We start from the raw sequence: 16383 nt of genomic DNA, 5'->3' as shown, positions 1-16383 counted from the left end.
TTTCTTAAATTATCAAAACACAAGTTCTTTTTTCTCCTTTTGGTTTCAGAGACAACGGACCCCAGATAGCTTATGTGCGTGATTTCAAGGCAAAGGTTCAGTACTTCCGGTTCTGGTGTCAGGTATGGAATTTTTTTCTTGGCAATGTTTGTTGCTTATTCATTTGCTTATGTTAARTAAACTCTTTAATACCTTTTGAGTAAAGCTGATTGAACTAGTTTAAGGTTAAATGTGAGTTAAATTAAGAGGCAGTAAATACAGGCCTTGTTCTAAACTTACGTAAGATTCAAAGTGAGGTAAACTGAAGGATACCTTTAAAGCCTTTTAGAATAAACATAGACATCAGTGTAATTAGTGTTTTTGGAAGGTGATAGGCCTCAGAATAGTGTTTTTTTTTTTTTCCTGCTTTTAATAAAGTATTATAGGAAGGCATAGTAGTGATCTTTAAATACAGTTAATACAAAATCTAGTTTCTGCACAAATACATTCTTCCAGAAGAAAATGCAGGGTATTTGACAAAGAACYTGTATGTCTAATCACTGAAGAATATACTGTGTTGCAGGCTAACATATTCTAACATAATTTCAATTAAATTGTGTCAGTTCTGGTCCTTTAAACTTTGTATATATCAAAAGATTAAGTAACTTAATATTTAGGAAAAACTCCTCAGTTTAAACATTATAGTTTTCAAGAATTAATGAATTAACCTTTGAAAAATAGCAGAGCCACAGGCCTGCCTAATTTTTCACTTTGAATTCTGTGCAGAATTCATTAAATTCTCTAATTTTTATTAATTTTTGAGGTAGAAAGCTTTGCTGACTTAAAACATGTTGTTGATCTTAATGCTTTTCCTATGTCTTGTAAGAATACAGTATTTGAACCTGTTCAAAGCAGGTATGTGGAGGTGCTGTATACCTCACTGTAGATAACAATATTGGAAACAGTTTGTTCTTGGATTAACTTAAAATCGAGAATATATTGATTGCTGGTTTTATTTTATATGGGTTAGTGAAAATCACCTGTACCTTTTGAAACAATATATAAACAAACAGCAGTCATAACATGACATAAGAAATCTTAAGTGATTGCACATTTCATTTCTGAAAAATATTTCATTTCAGCAACTGGCAATGCCACAACACATAAAGATTACAGTGAGCAGAAAAACATTATTTGAGGACTCATTTCAACAGGTATTTCATTAAAACATATTTTAGTACTGCTTTTGCAAAGTTGGATTGATGAGCTTTCAAAGTCAGGTGTCATTCTTGATCCTTTAATGTGTTGCTAATATTTTCAAAGTGACAAAAACAAAAACTAATGCTTAAAATAATGTATTTAGGATACAGTCATACTTATATATAAGATCATGCTAAAATGTGAAGTTCTGGCCCTCCTGACTGATCAACCTGACAGTGTTTCCCAGAGGTAGCGATTATGTAGCTCAGTATTTTTTTTAAATTTCCTGAGTTAGTTCTGAGGGATGTGCACTGGGAGAACAGCTACCTCGTCTCAGGAAGTTATCAGTTCAGCTTATTTTTGTGGGCACGTTTTCCTAGTAGTGTTTCATATAAGCATGGTAATATACTAGAATATATTGAAAGTTGATCTTATTCTAGATATTTCGGGTCTTTAAAAGAGTAATGAAAAGATTAAAAGAAACCCCAAATTATTAGTTATGTTTAGATTATTAGTAGCAAAATTCTCATGAGTGTCAGTAGAACTAAACCATGGTTAAAAGTTATGATTCTACAGTTTTTTGAAGTACTACTTGAATTTTTTGAGTGTTCATTGTGACAATATATTGCTCCCATTTTTTTGTTAAGTACAAGCAGAAAGCAAATGTTTATCAGTCCAACAAGATGCATAGAAATAAGATTGGAAATGGAGAGAAAACGGAGATTCCTCTGGCCATTTCTMTATTTTTCTGTTTTAAAGTAACTTAAAAAGAAGACCTTAATCTAAGAAAGTAGCTTTTAGCTTCCTCTGCCTTTACTGTGAATAGCTGAGTTTTATTAATCTTCTTACATGTCCTCAGGCTTCATTGCTTAGAAATTATCATTGATGTGCCAAGCCAGGAAAATCATACACATAGAATAATATGTTTGAAGACAAGAAAACATGGTCCTAAATAAAGCTTAGTATCTTCCTGTTCAAATTACTGTATATTAGCTTAGCAGAAGCCATAAATATTAGTGTGTTTGAGTATTCTTGTCTTTTAGAACACTGTGTTCAAATAAAAGGGATTAAAGTGGACAACGTACTTCCTGTAACAGAAACTTGACTGCAGCCTTAATTTCTAAATTTGCACTTTGTTCTTTTCTTCAATAATTGCAAAGGCAATAAAATCATATTGTACTGAAAAGACTCAAAAGAGATAGGTTATGTAAGCATGTAAATATCAGCTAACCTAGATTTGCTTTAGAAAACTGTCTCGTCAGTAATTTAGATGATATAATCAAAAAGAAAGGAGCTAATTTTTTATGCTTATTATTTATCATTTGTGTGTATTTCTGTCAGAGTTATAAAATTTACTCTAATAACTATGATGTGTAGGAGAGATTTTAAAATACAGATTTTGTTCCAGATTCTATGTCTCTCATTGCAAACAAGAAYTTACGCTGTCAGACACACAAGTGTTATTTGAAATCACAGCGCTGTTTTGTTATGAAAACCTCTGATATTTGACCATATCAAATTTGATCCTTGTATTAAAAACAGTATTGGGATAGTTGCATTAGCAGCTATGATTCTCCCTGATGCAGAACTGATAGCCATCATCCTTTTTTAGGAACTGGAGCTGTAAAATGGAAAAATATATATGTGTGTATGTATATGCATATGTGTATATATATATATATATATATATATATATAGCATATTAATTTTTTTCATTTATTTCTTTGAGTCTTTGCTTCATTAAATATAACTGGAATACTGTTCAGAATGTTATTCTAGAAAGCCCAAATTTACTCTATATGAGCATTTTTTATTTATCGGCCAGGTTTTTGTTGTATATTTATAGATAGGCTGCTGACCTAAATATGACAGTCTTTCATTTAAGAATTATTTTCTGCTYTTACTTTTCCATCTTTTACTTTTCACATCTATTATCAGGAAATAGGTTTGGACTAACCCCTTAAATTCCATGAGCATTTCCTAAATAGGTAGCTTATGTATTTCTCATAGTTCATTTTATGATCTGATGTATTAAAGGCTATATTTTCTGATAACAAATAGTAATAAGTCTGGCTTGTGCTGGTAGTTATCCTCTTTATATAAATTGATTGTTTTTCTTTTACTAAGATAATGAGCTTCAGCCCTCAGGATCTACGGAGACGTTTGTGGGTTATTTTCCCTGGTGAGGAAGGCTTAGATTACGGAGGTGTTGCAAGGTAAACTGAACTAAAATGGCAAAAAATCTTTTTTTCTGTGAATTGCTGGTGTGAAAACTTCTTCAAAGGAGATGCTTAGACTGCAATGCTTTAAAAATATTCATGAAACTTTTATTTCATCTTTCCTTAGAGTATCAATGCATGTCTTGAAGTAGTTTTGTACAGTTTTTAAATCATCTAAGGAATTATTTGAATGTCTCAGTGATTAGAGAAAAAAGATACATAGTTTACAGAACTAAGCCTTTGACAAAGCCATAAATATCAAAGTAAAGGTTTATTGAAAAGTCAGTAGAAATCCCCTTTCAGTTTAAATCTTTACTGGAATGTAACTGAAAAGTATTAATTAGCATTCCCTAAAGCATCAAAGTTTAGATCAGTGATAACGTCTTAAAAGTACTAGTGTAATCTGCCTATTAAGATAAGACTCTCTTTTCCAAACCCTTGAGAGTTGTGTAAGGTGGTAAAGTGCATACTAATTCCTAAATTGTTATAGTGACAGTTACAGTTTGTTATCGTTTGGTCTAGGCATACATTCTGGAAAAGAAGTTAGGTTCACTGCCTATGTACCAAGAAGTTCCTAAGTCAATTTTCAGCATATGAGTTAACTAAAATATTTTTGAATACTATTGAAATGTGTGATTTCTTGTGTGATTTCAGGGAATGGTTCTTTCTATTGTCACATGAAGTTTTGAACCCAATGTACTGCCTGTTTGAATATGCAGGGAAAGATAACTACTGCTTACAGATAAACCCTGCCTCTTACATTAATCCAGACCATCTGAAATACTTCCGTTTTATTGGAAGATTCATTGCCATGGTAAGTTTGAAAGTTGAAAAAGCTAACTCCTGTAATATTTTGTATAGATAAATACTGTACCATTAGATGGATAATTAAATAGTTCATCTTTGAGCTGAAACTCTTACCAGGTGTTTGGATACGACTGCCGTTGGTATAAATGATTTAAATGTATTAGCAGTCATGATATTCTAGGATGCTTTAATTCTTTGGCTGTCAGATTTCATTGGAACAGAGTACAGAATATTATCATGTTGAGTATTCAATCATCCTTTACATTATTTTGTCTGTTTTCATGTTCTGCAGGCTTTGTTCCATGGGAAATTCATTGACACTGGTTTCTCTCTGCCGTTCTATAAACGTATCCTAAATAAGCCAGTAGGACTCAAGGATTTAGAATCTGTTGATCCAGAGTTTTACAACTCTCTCATCTGGGTAAAGTGAGTTTGATTTGATTTTGTTCTTGAAAAAACAATAAAATGTTTTTGATTTTCACTTATGCCAGGAAGTAGGTGTAAAAAAAAAAAAAAAAAAAAAAAAGAACAGTAGACTATATCAATTACAGAGTAGTACTGGAATTGCCTTTCTGATTAACTGAATATTCTGTTACCAAATCTTGCATTCCATTTTCACTGCTTTTTGAATAAAACTAGCTATACATAATACTAATGTGGCAGTCTCGCACACTGTTAAAAATAAAATGATTTGCCTAAATTCCACGGAAACATTTTTCAGAATTTATTTTTAAAAATCAGGTATTTTAGAAAGAAAGCATTAATGAATGGATATTTTCTGATTTAGTTAGAAAACATAARTAGTTTAGTGCTATAATAATTTGAAGTTAACAAATGTAGCTTATTACTTACTATCACATAACTATTGTCAATCATCCTTGAAATTTGACTTTAAGGTTAATAGTTTAAAGTTATCTAGGATGCATTTTTCTAGTTAGCGTTGTTTTTTGCACCAGTCTGGATGATTCAAGACCATTTCTACATACAGCCTTCCGTGTATGCGTTGTCAATCATCTGTCTATTCTACAGTCGTATGCTTTTTTAAGTTTTCCTTCTCCGCTCCCTAATAGATTCCTTTCCAGATCCATTTTACCTGCCACTTTCTGGAGTTTTTAGACACACTGTTGTTTTGGGAATATGTGTTAAAAATATTTTTAGAAATAATTTAAAAAACCTTTCAGATTTAAAGGCACTATAACGCTGTGCTTACTTGATAATAGCAGTATTCCAGGATGTTGTAGTCCATGGTTAATGTGCACCGTTAAAGGTTTCAGCAATAGTGGTGTTTTTTCTTCCAAAAATAAAAAAAGAAACTAGAAGGGAAAGACAAATTGATTTAAAAAAACCCAGTTACTTCTGTTATAATAAAACAAATTTAACAGAAAAATTGGTCTGTTAGTCATGACTAGTGAAATAAAACATACTATATTTAAGAATGTTATAAAATTAAATTAAAATTTGTTTTAAATTGCTTTGTATACTTTGATCTTTTAAAAAGTGAAAATAAATATAAATGGCAAGAATGTCATCTATAGTGGTGAATCATGGAAGTATTATCCGGAATGATGAGGAGGGGTGGAAGGACTTTAGGTATTTTTACAAATAGAGATGTGGATTTTGCTTTGTTTTTCAGAGTRCTATGTTCTGTACCCAATTGTCTGTGGCTAAACGGTACAGTAAGCTAAAATTCTGGTGGCAAAGCTATAGTTGATATTTGGACAAATATGATGTGAAACTGAGACCTGAGAGAGAAGGAAAAATCTCAAAGCTTTAAGTCTTGATTCTTGCGATTAAGCTTACTGTTTCATAGTCGGATAATGTATATACACATTTTAAAAGGAATAGATCATTTGTTGTTATCTTACGACTACAGGTGTTTTGGAGATCAAGCAAACATGAAACTGAAAATGCAATGAAAAAGTTATAGAGAAGAAGTTTACAGTAATTGATCTGTAATCATTGGGGAATGATCCTGTGACTAACTATTGATGAGCTGCACATATAAAATCATTTACCTTATGGACGGTATCAATTCATTAATCATCTGTGGAAGGTTGAGAGTAGAAAGATATTTTTAAGCTGTTATCCTTAGAGATAGTCACATATTTGCATTTGTGTGTCTAATGAGCATAAGCTGGAGACTTGTGTTCAGCACTGCCCTTCACACATTTTATAGTAATAGTTTTTACTGATGGCACCTGATACTTGCGAGGTCTTTCAGTACTGCTGGAGTGTCATTTTTAATCTATGCATAGTTATTTTGGATGATGCATTATTTATGATGGCTCAGAAGAGAGYACAGAGGCATTTGGAAATCTGTATCAGACTGCCTGGCCATGGCAGTAAATGGGGGTTGTTATAAACATGACAGACTACTTTCTCCCCTCAACTTTATTTCAAAGCGTGCTATGTTGCCAGGTACCATCCAGTTGATTGCTGGTGTCAAAGTTTTCTTGGGTCCCTAACAGTCCCTAGTGAAAGGTTTTGTCAAGGACAGGAGAAGCCTACATTTAAAGTAAGGAACCAGAAAACTTGGACCTTACTGTCAAGTAACAGTTCTTGTATCTTCAGTCTGTAAATTAAGGTTTCAAATGCCTAAATTCTGTTGGTTACGTATGCTTTTATTAATCCGTGCATAGTATTTTGTTTTTTTATTTGATTACCACAGAAGAAAGCTCTGGGGAAAGCTTAAGCCAGGAAAGACAGGCCAGGAAGGAAAGGTGGTGGAGTTGCTCTTTATGTGAGAGAGCAACTGGAATGCATCGAGCTCTGCCTAGGGGTGGAGGAGGAGGCGGCAGTTGAGAGCTTATGGGTAAAGATCAAAGGTCAGGCCAACATGGGGGACACTGTTGTGGGAAGAGACACTGCAGAGAAGGACCTGGGAGTGCTGGTGGATGACAAGTTGACCACGAGCCAGCAATGTGCCCTTGTGGCCAAGAAAGCCAATGGTCTCCTGGGGTGCATTAGGAAGAGTGTTGCCAGCCGGTCGAGGGAGGTGATGCTGCCCCTCTACTCAGCCCTGGTGAGGCCTCATCTYGAGTACTGTGTCCAGTTCTGGGTTCCCCAGTACAAGAGAGACATGGAGTTACTGGAGAGAGTCCAGCGTAGGGCTGCGAAGAAGGTCAGAGGGCTGGAGCATCTGCCCTCTGAGGAACGGCTGCGAGAGCTGGGCCTCCTCAGCCTTGGGAAGAGAAGCCTGAGGGGGGATCTTATCAAWGTCCATAAGTACCCAAAGAGAGGGTGTCAAGGGGATGGGGACAAACTCTTTTCAGTTGTCCCGTGTGACAGGACAAGAGGCAATGGGCAAAAATAGAAGCATAGGAAGTTCTGCCTGAGTGTGAGGGGGAATATCTTCCCTGTGAGAGTGACGGAGCACTGGACCAGGTTACCCCGAGAGGTTGTGGAGTCTCCTTCTCTGGAGATMTTCAAGGCCTGCCTGGATGCAGCCCTGTCTAACATGCTCTAGGTGACCCTGCTGAGCAGGGAGGTTGGACTTAGATGATCTCCAGAGGTCCCTTCCAACCTTACTGATTCTGTGGTTCTATGAAGACAGTAGCAGTAACTTTTCTAAGGCTGTCTTGAGAGCAGATATGACATATGTTTTGACAACAATTTCTGTAGTGATGCAGAATTCTTCTAAACTGGAGTCCAAGAAGGCTTTACTGCCTTGAAAAGAACAGCCCAAGGATACGAACATTCTGGAGAGCAGCCTTCAGACCTCTGAGGTGGAGACATGGGTCTCTAAGTACAGAGATGGAAATTTCAGGTTTAGCGTAGTTGAACCTGCAAAGCCAGTGGAGTTATTTTCCAAGGAAGTAGTTGTAAATTTGCAGGAAAAATTCATGTCTGGTAGGGAGGACATATTCTCATTCATCCTCAGAAAACCAAGAGAAACTATTCAGTAGTTTTGAATCTGTGTGGAGCCTCTCCTGTCGAGTAGCTATTTTTTTTACATTCCCACTATTTCTGGTAAACTTTCAATAAATCATTAATATTAGCAAATAACGAAGAAGGCTATGCAATTCATGTCCTTTTTCACATGCATRTTTCGCAAGGAAACTTGAGACCAATATCCAGATACTTTTGTATCTTGATGCAATATGAAGGAGGTCTGTTTCCTTTTAAAAGGAAGAGTGATTTTATTTGAGGAATTTAATCATTCATCAGTCTGAAATCTTTCCTCCTCATCTAAGTTTTCATGCAATAAATAGCACRTATTTAGGGAAGATCAAATTCAGAAGCACCATCACATCACACTGCTAGACTAGTCACAGTGATACTGTATTCAAGATTGGCATTTCTCTATTATGGTTCGGGAAAACTCTCTCTTTTTTCAGTCTGTCTGGAGGAAAAATGGTCATTAGCATCACTGCATATGCAGGTGATTCTTCACATTACAGAGGCATACGTCCACATACAGATTACATTGTTACACCTGTTATTCTGCCAGTTTATTAAACTCTATAGAGAGAAGAGAGTTTATTAAAGCAACGTCTGTTGGTTACAGATAAGCAAAAGTTTCTTCCTATTTTACATTTTCTAGTAAGAGAATTCTTCTTTAGCAGGAGAGCCAATACATATATTTTGTTAATTTAGGAGCTTAGAACATTTTAGGATATGCTCATCAGACAGACCCATGAATATATGGGATTTGAAGATAATTCATTAAGCATGCAAAGCCATTCTTAGTTACTTCTGGTCTGGTATTACTTGAAAAAAGGGCATCTACGTTTTAGCAAGGTCTTCGTTACCAATTAGAAAAAGGAATCATGTCTTTTAAAAATGAAAAAATCTTATTACTTTGAAAAGTTTCTGTACTGCATTGAGCTACTAGAAAGAGTGGGTAAGGTAATATGTCAGCCTTAGTGACTGAGTAATTTAGCGGTACTTTTAATAAAACATTGCTGGTCAGGAGTACAATTCATGTATGTACATAGTATAAATGAAATAAAGTCAGTATATCTTGCAAAACCACAGTTATTGTATAAGTAACATTTCCTTAACTTGATTTTGTGAACTCTAATCCTTTTTTCTTTTCCTTAAGATTCTTTATACACATCTATTGTACTGAGTACAAGGCCTCTTTATCTAGTATTTACAATATTTATTTTTTCTTACAGAGAGAACAATATTGAAGAATGTGGCTTGGAAATGTTTTTTTCAGTTGATAAAGAAATTCTAGGTGAAATCAAAAGCCATGATTTGAAACCAAATGGTAGCAACATTCTAGTCACAGAAGAAAACAAAGAAGAATATATTAGGTAAGAATAAAACAAGGTTTTTAAAATACTTGTTTATGTCCATTTTCTTTCCTTAATTCTAGCAAGAAAAGATTGTCCAGCTACGTAAAAATCTGACGCATTGTTGAAAGCGTGCCTGAGTAACTAGTGGCAATTGTTTGGATAATGTATTTAAAAGAAAAAATTGATGGAAATAAAAATCCACTTYTACTTAAATATTAAGTTTAGCAGATGATCTGCTTGATCTACTTTTTTTTCTAGAGATTTTTACATTAGCAGAATAGCACAATGAGAAATACAAATGTCAGATATTTCAGCAAATCACTGTATGTGTTTAGTATTTGAACTATGCTAATTCCAAACTACTCATACTCTAGTGAGCCATTTCTGTTTTAAACTGAGCATTTTTGGATGCTTTTTTGATAATTCTTCATTTTTAAAGGTATCTAGTATCACTATTGGTTTTACTTGAACTGGCCTTATAGTACAGTTAGGCCTTAGCATTTTTAACAGCACAATGTTATGAATGATGGAATAACTTGTATTATCATAAACTAAGTATTGTGATTGCAGTATGGGAATGTCTTAAAGCAATTAATTAGGAGGGAAGGATTGTTCACTAAGGATGATTAAAGAATGACAACATTAACAATGAGCTGGTTTGTCTTGGAATTTCCCTTCCTCAGTGTGCAGCAGTACATAAGGTCTGCTTTAAGGTGTAATCCTCAAAATATAAGCTTAAATGAAGAATACCAAAGAAAATCACATATTGCAGGCAAAAAATCAACTGAATCTCACTGGAGTTTCCCCTTCTCTCTTGTGATGATTTTGGTGACGTCTTTTCTTAGGGGGAGGTGCAAGGGAGAAGGGAGTGAATCTTGTTTTTGTTGCATGAGTAATCTGTGAAAACATTTCAGTGCTTCACAGAAAAGGTAAAATTTGCAGAAGAAACGTACTGGCATTTTGTAATTCTTCAAAGTATTCATACTGGGGTTGAAAATGGGGAGGATCTGCAGAAAACCTTCTCTCCTAGTTTCAGGAACCCAGGGAGAGCTCGGATTCCAGCTTCACTAATGTTCTTCTGTGTCTTACTCTGGGTCCTGCTTTAAGTCCTCCAAGTTTCTAGGATTGAAATCAGAAAATAGCCATCTCCTTTAGCTTCCAATTCTCCTGACAGGTTAGGTTTGAATTCAGCATAATATCTGCTTCTCCCTGGGTTCAGGTTCTTCGGGTCTCCTGCCTGCTTTTCACCCTTTTATTAATGGAGAGTGGAGTTTCTGCCACAGAGCAAAGTTTCATGATTAACAGAAACAAATATGGAACTTTCCAAATGGACATAGTCGTTTCTTGGTAAGCTAGCAGTCCTACTTATATTCACCAGTACAACTTGACCTAGTTTTTTTACCTTTCCATGGATAATGATCGAGATTTCTGGGGAGAATATTAGACAAAGATAGCTCTACGTTTTTTTTTCTTTCCTCAAATATCTAGGGACTGCTGTGCTGTCATTAATATAATCAGTGAATAGATGCTGCCTCCTCTTTAGTATCCTAAAATACTTTTCGTAGCAGAATGGTTGGAAACATAGGGTTTCAACTTACATTTAAAAAATGATCTGCACAGAGTAAAGGTTACGAATAAAATTATATGATGTTCTATCCCCAGAACTTTCCAGACTTTCCATAATATTTTTAACATAGCTTACAGTTCATCTCAAAATAGGCTAACAAAAGAKGTGGACTTCAGGCAGCACAGACCAGTTTAAATTATCTTTCTGTATCTTCTTTTGCAGGCTAGTAGCAGAATGGAGGCTTTCCCGAGGTGTCGAGGAACAGACGCAGGCTTTCTTTGAGGGCTTCAATGAAATTCTGCCACAACAGTATTTGCAGTATTTTGATGCTAAGGAGCTGGAGGTAAAGGATTACTTGGCTATTGCTAGATCCAGTTTGTTGCATGTAATACTTAAATTTCAAATCATTATGTTTGAAGAACAGAGTTCACTAATACTGACAGCTGTTTTATAGGAGATAAGCAGAAAACTTCTTGTAGTAGTATTTGAGTAATGTATTTCCCTTTGCTTTCCTCTTTGCCAGCCACTGATGCGTTTCTAAAGCATAAGATTCTGCCAACACAAAATGGTTGTTGAATTGCTTTTGAAATCCTCAGCAATTTGATTTACTTGTGTTTAAGGAATGAGTAACTTGACAGAACGGGAGATAAAACCAGATATGCAAAGAATGACCAAATATAGAACAGACCAGGCTCTAGTTGGTTTTCATCTCACAAAATTACGCTTCCTGAAGCATCTCTTTGAATTAAAAAGATGAAAACCAAACAGCTTATACCCAGCACAGAATGATATGGTTGGGCAATGATAATGTATGTTCTTAGTTTGAAAGTCCAAATGCAAGTAATTACTCCCTTTTTCATGAATAAGACTCCTGCTATTTTGTGGCCTCTCAAAATACACTTTATAAGCAATGATTATTCTTTGTTGTGGAAATTTTGGATAAAGTTTAAAATTAAAAGTGAGCATGCAGTCTTTGTAGATACTTCTAGGTATGGTACAATTGGCATTCTTTGCTACATGGGCAGCTGTAGAAACAGAGYGATAACTTGTACTTGCATGTTTATTTCCCTTTTTCTCCTCCAAAAGGTGCTTTTATGTGGCATGCAAGAAATTGATTTGAATGACTGGCAAAGACATACCATCTACCGGCATTATACCAGGACCAGCAGACAGATAGTATGGTTCTGGCAGGTTTGTAGACCTTGTTTTATTCTCAGAACAACAGAAGCTACAGAGTACAGCTACAAGCGCGTGAGCAGTAGTCAGAATTGCTGAACAGGTCGGTAGCGTGTAAAAAAAAAAATCGTTACTGCTCATCCAGCTATTCTTAACAGTTGTGTAATTTGTAAATTTATGGCTGATGAGGTGAAAAAACAAATATCAAATATGCACCTAAGGTTTTATTTCAATTATTATTTTTCAGTTTGTGAAAGAAATAGACAATGAGAAGAGAATGAGACTTCTGCAGTTTGTTACTGGAACATGCAGATTACCAGTGGGAGGATTTGCTGACCTCATGGGTAGGCATAATAATCTCTCTAATGAATTAGCACATTTTTTTGTTTATGGACATTTTTGAGTTTTATATTGAATGTTAATTCTTCCATGTACTTCAACTATGATAGAAAGAGTGGAGGAGGGATTGTTAATACCCATAGCACTGAGTTTGTTTTGAAATCACTTATTTAAGTTTGTATGTTTCACCACATGAATATTTTTTCTGAATAGAGTTGTGTAACGAAAGACATCTGTGTGAGTAATGATAGCCTTGTCTTGTTTTTAAGTCTTTCATATTTCAGTTGATACTAAGTTAGGTAGACCCATGTCTTATTTCCTTTAATTTATTACAGGGAGCAATGGACCCCAAAAGTTTTGCATTGAAAAAGTCGGAAAGGAAAACTGGTTGCCTAGAAGTCACACCTGGTKAGTACATAATAAATCAGCGTGTTACCTTGGTTCTATTTTTGCTGACAACGGTCTACTTCGAGCAGTGTTAGTAAATGGCTAATCTACTTAAATGTCTGTGCTTACATGAAATCAAACACCAGGCTATGCTAAACAGTTATCACTGAAGAAACGCTGAGCTTCTGAAAAACTATTCTGTGGCACAGAGTAGATTCCAGTATTGAATGTTGTGGGTTTGTCTATTACTGAAAATTTAAAGTAATAAACAGTTCTTTCTAAAGACAATGAAACTGATCTTTTGTTTTCACCACACTCCATTTTGATAGTAAAATTAGTATCTCCATTCACACTCCCTCTTCCCTAGAGAAAAGGTATTTTATGCTTATTTCTTCAGTTATGTTAAAAAAGAAAGAAGTAAAAGAAGAGTTTAACGTTTCAAATATGAATAATGTCTATACTTAACCAACTAAGAAAATGCCATGAGGCTTATTACCAAATACACTGCATTTCTGGAAAACTAGCTCTTTTCAAGCATTTGTATTCTAACTTCTGTTCTCAGAAATAAGTGATTTCAGGTCTGTCATCAGCTTTTGACAGGGTATAAGTCCAGGATTTTCCTGGACTTTCTTTTCCCCTTCCCACTGTAAAATAGATGTAAATTAATTCTTGTATCCACTTTATATAGCAAAAGATTTAATTACCCATATAGCACATTTTTTGTGATGTTTAAATTATTCATATTGTGGTGTATACATTTTTTGATACTTAAGTATATTTTTTACTTTCAGTTTCAATCGACTAGACCTTCCACCCTATAAAAATTATGAGCAGTTGAAGGAAAAGTTGCTATTTGCAATAGAAGAAACAGAAGGATTTGGTCAAGAATGAATAGCTATAATTTGCACCTTGAAGAATGTGAACTCAACACATGATGTATGTTCTTCACTTCTTCTGCTTGTTGCACACTTCATTGTAAAGTAGACTTGACTTGGATTTATTTAACAAATACTAGTGTGTAAGTAAATGGATGTTATCCTGAGGTTTTACCCACATCAACTCTGGATTTCTACTGAGCACTTTCAGAAATCAAATGAGCAATCAGATGAATTATGAACTAAGTAGATATTTGAAACAGCTTTGGGCTCTGCTATGTTTCACTGTTCATTAATTAGAATATGTCCTTAATGACTGACAGATTTTTAAGAATAGTTTTGTCTTTCCTTTTTAGTAGCATTTTTTGCTACTGATGCACTGGGAAGTTCATTGGTAGCTGCAGTGCTGCAGCATCCTCATAAGCCTCTTTAGAGCAGTGTAATTAGAGCCAGCCTGTAACCATCCTCTGGGTATTATGAGCAAATTCATTGCTTATGCTCTTTTTTTCCTAACTCAAGTGTGGCCAGACTGTTTTTTCCCCACCTGGAATCTGCTCACATACCAGCTGTATATTCAAGCTGCTGTTCAGGGGATGTTGAAGTGTGGCACAAATCCAGGGCATAGCTTTCATTTCCGTGCCCTCCCTTCCTCCCTCCCCCCAAATCCTGCCTTTTTTTTTTCCCCAGCAAAATAAACACCTGCCCAAAGTTGTTGGAACATTTTGATGTGCCCTCAGAAGAATTCTGGTCTTTTTCTCTATAACACATTTAACTTTTACAATAATATAAACACTGTGGTACTTCACTCATTTTGCAAAAGTCAAGACCACCTGGGATTGCACTGATTCCATTTAGATTCATCTTTGAAGGCTGATGTTTCTTGTCAAAAGTGTTAATGGAAATTATACTCAGTGTTATTACATGTTGAAGTCAGTTTTCTCCAAATATTTTATTGGGCTCTCAGGAAGAGGTATAAAACAACTGGATTTAAAGATAATACTTATCAGTTTTTTGGTGTTGAACTGATGGGTGATACTGGCTAACGCTAACAAAGCTAGAAAGTTCAGACATGGATTACAGATTTTTGAAATGTTGGAGCATCAATAAATCTATAAAGATTAGATCTAAAGAATTTGGGGGAGGTTTCTAAATTAACTCATCCCTCGATGCTTATAGCTATTAACTTCTTTGTAGTGGGTTCTTATTGGATTAATAACATCTTTTATTTCCTTATAGAATCTATTAATGTTCTGTTTTCTTCTGGTTTACAATGGCATTGTACATCTTGCTGTTCCTTTAGACTGAATGCACTTTTGGGTATGGTCAGGTCTTTTCTTATTTGAAGGGAGGAAAGCAAACTTCAATGAGATGGGCTGTTAGCCATAATAAGAGATGTGGCACTTGAAGTGGCATATGGCACATGTTAAAGCATCACTGCAGCTCTAAGCATTGGGATAGGAGCTGCTTTTAAGAGTCTTCTAGATTTAGAGTTGGAACAGAACAATGGAAAACTGTAAAACTTAATTTCCAGTCTGGAAAAAGAGTGTTTCCTTCCTGATACCCCTTCATTCTTAACTATGAGATGGAAAGAAACTGATTCAGGGCCAAGAATAACCAAGGTAGTACATTCTTATATCTGATTTTAAGAGAGTTTTTCAGGTCATGTAAAATGATACACACTTACTGAAAGGCAGAATGATTAGACCCTACAGTGTATGACTCTTGTCATGCATCTTTTAAGAAAAATGTAAAGAGTTTCTGATGATACAGAAATGACCCACCTTTATCTTCTCACTGGTGGTGAGAACTAACCTGACTTCATGGTTTTACTAGGAGGAAAATCTGCCAGCTTCAAAATATTTGATGGCTATTTTACTGTACACAGTTTATGAGGAAGAAAAAAAGCCTTATAAATATTTTCTGTTGATGTTAATTCTTATAATGAAATCTAGTTATCTAACATATTTACAAGAGAGATTAAATTAAGCAAGATAATGCAAGATTAAGCTATGAAAAATAGTTTGTGTTCTGCATAATGCTTTATGATTCATGTAGGGAAACTAGAAATATTGTTAATGTATAAATATCACCCAAAAGGCTTTCAGCCCTATATTTTTAAAATAAAGAATAGTTATAATTGAAATAGCCTTTGCCCTAGTTCTATAGGGTATGGCTGTTTAATATTTTTATGGTTGAAATGTTTAGTTCAGGAAAAAGGTAAATGCTTGTATATATTTTTGCAGTCTGGGATTCCACTTATTCCATTTTTTTTTCTTTCTTTAATTTAAATAGCATGTTTATATGTCTTTTCTGCTGTATTAGAATGGGGAAAAGGGGGCTGGATATCCCAATCACCAGAAATAATTTTCAAATATTGCAATTAAAGGATTTACTGGAGAAAAAAAAAAGAGAACTGTAAAACATTGAATTTGGCCAAAACATAAGAATTTAAAATGTTTACTGTATTAAATTAGCAGTATTTCTAAAGTCAAAATTAAAGATTACTTGCATACCTGTAAGCATTGTAAATGCTAACAAACCTGTTAATTTTCTACAGCGTGTTGTGTAGAAATAAAAAGGAATTAATATGA

General features: G+C 34.7%; 1 protein-coding gene across 4 annotated transcripts in view; it reads left to right on the top strand.

Annotated features, from left to right (window-relative positions):
• Nucleotides 1-16383, top strand: part of ITCH (itchy E3 ubiquitin protein ligase) — a 38109-nt gene extending 21726 nt beyond the window's left edge. The window contains exons 13-24 of one of the 4 annotated variants that reach the window (XM_085311136.1): nt 50-122; nt 1122-1193; nt 3307-3395; nt 4053-4212; nt 4498-4631; nt 9326-9466; nt 11238-11358; nt 12102-12206; nt 12439-12535; nt 12866-12938; nt 13709-13853; nt 16350-16383. In XM_085311136.1, the coding sequence (XP_085167262.1) occupies nt 50-122; nt 1122-1193; nt 3307-3395; nt 4053-4212; nt 4498-4631; nt 9326-9466; nt 11238-11358; nt 12102-12206; nt 12439-12535; nt 12866-12938; nt 13709-13808 (1165 nt within the window). In that variant the 3' untranslated portion in view covers nt 13809-13853; nt 16350-16383. Of the gene's footprint in view, nt 1-49; nt 123-1121; nt 1194-3306; nt 3396-4052; nt 4213-4497; nt 4632-9325; nt 9467-10667; nt 10791-11237; nt 11359-12101; nt 12207-12438; nt 12536-12865; nt 12939-13708 lie in introns of those variants that run through there. The other 3 variants (XM_085311135.1, XM_085311137.1, XM_085311138.1) reach the window with 3 other exon arrangements.

Source organism: Rhea americana, unplaced genomic scaffold (assembly GCF_003343005.1).
Source record: "Rhea americana isolate MKP2758 unplaced genomic scaffold, rheAme1 scaffold_333, whole genome shotgun sequence".
NCBI classification, from domain to species: Eukaryota; Metazoa; Chordata; class Aves; order Rheiformes; family Rheidae; genus Rhea; species Rhea americana.
Note: the sequence above shows the minus strand (reverse complement) of the source record. Positions and strands in the feature narration are given on the sequence as shown.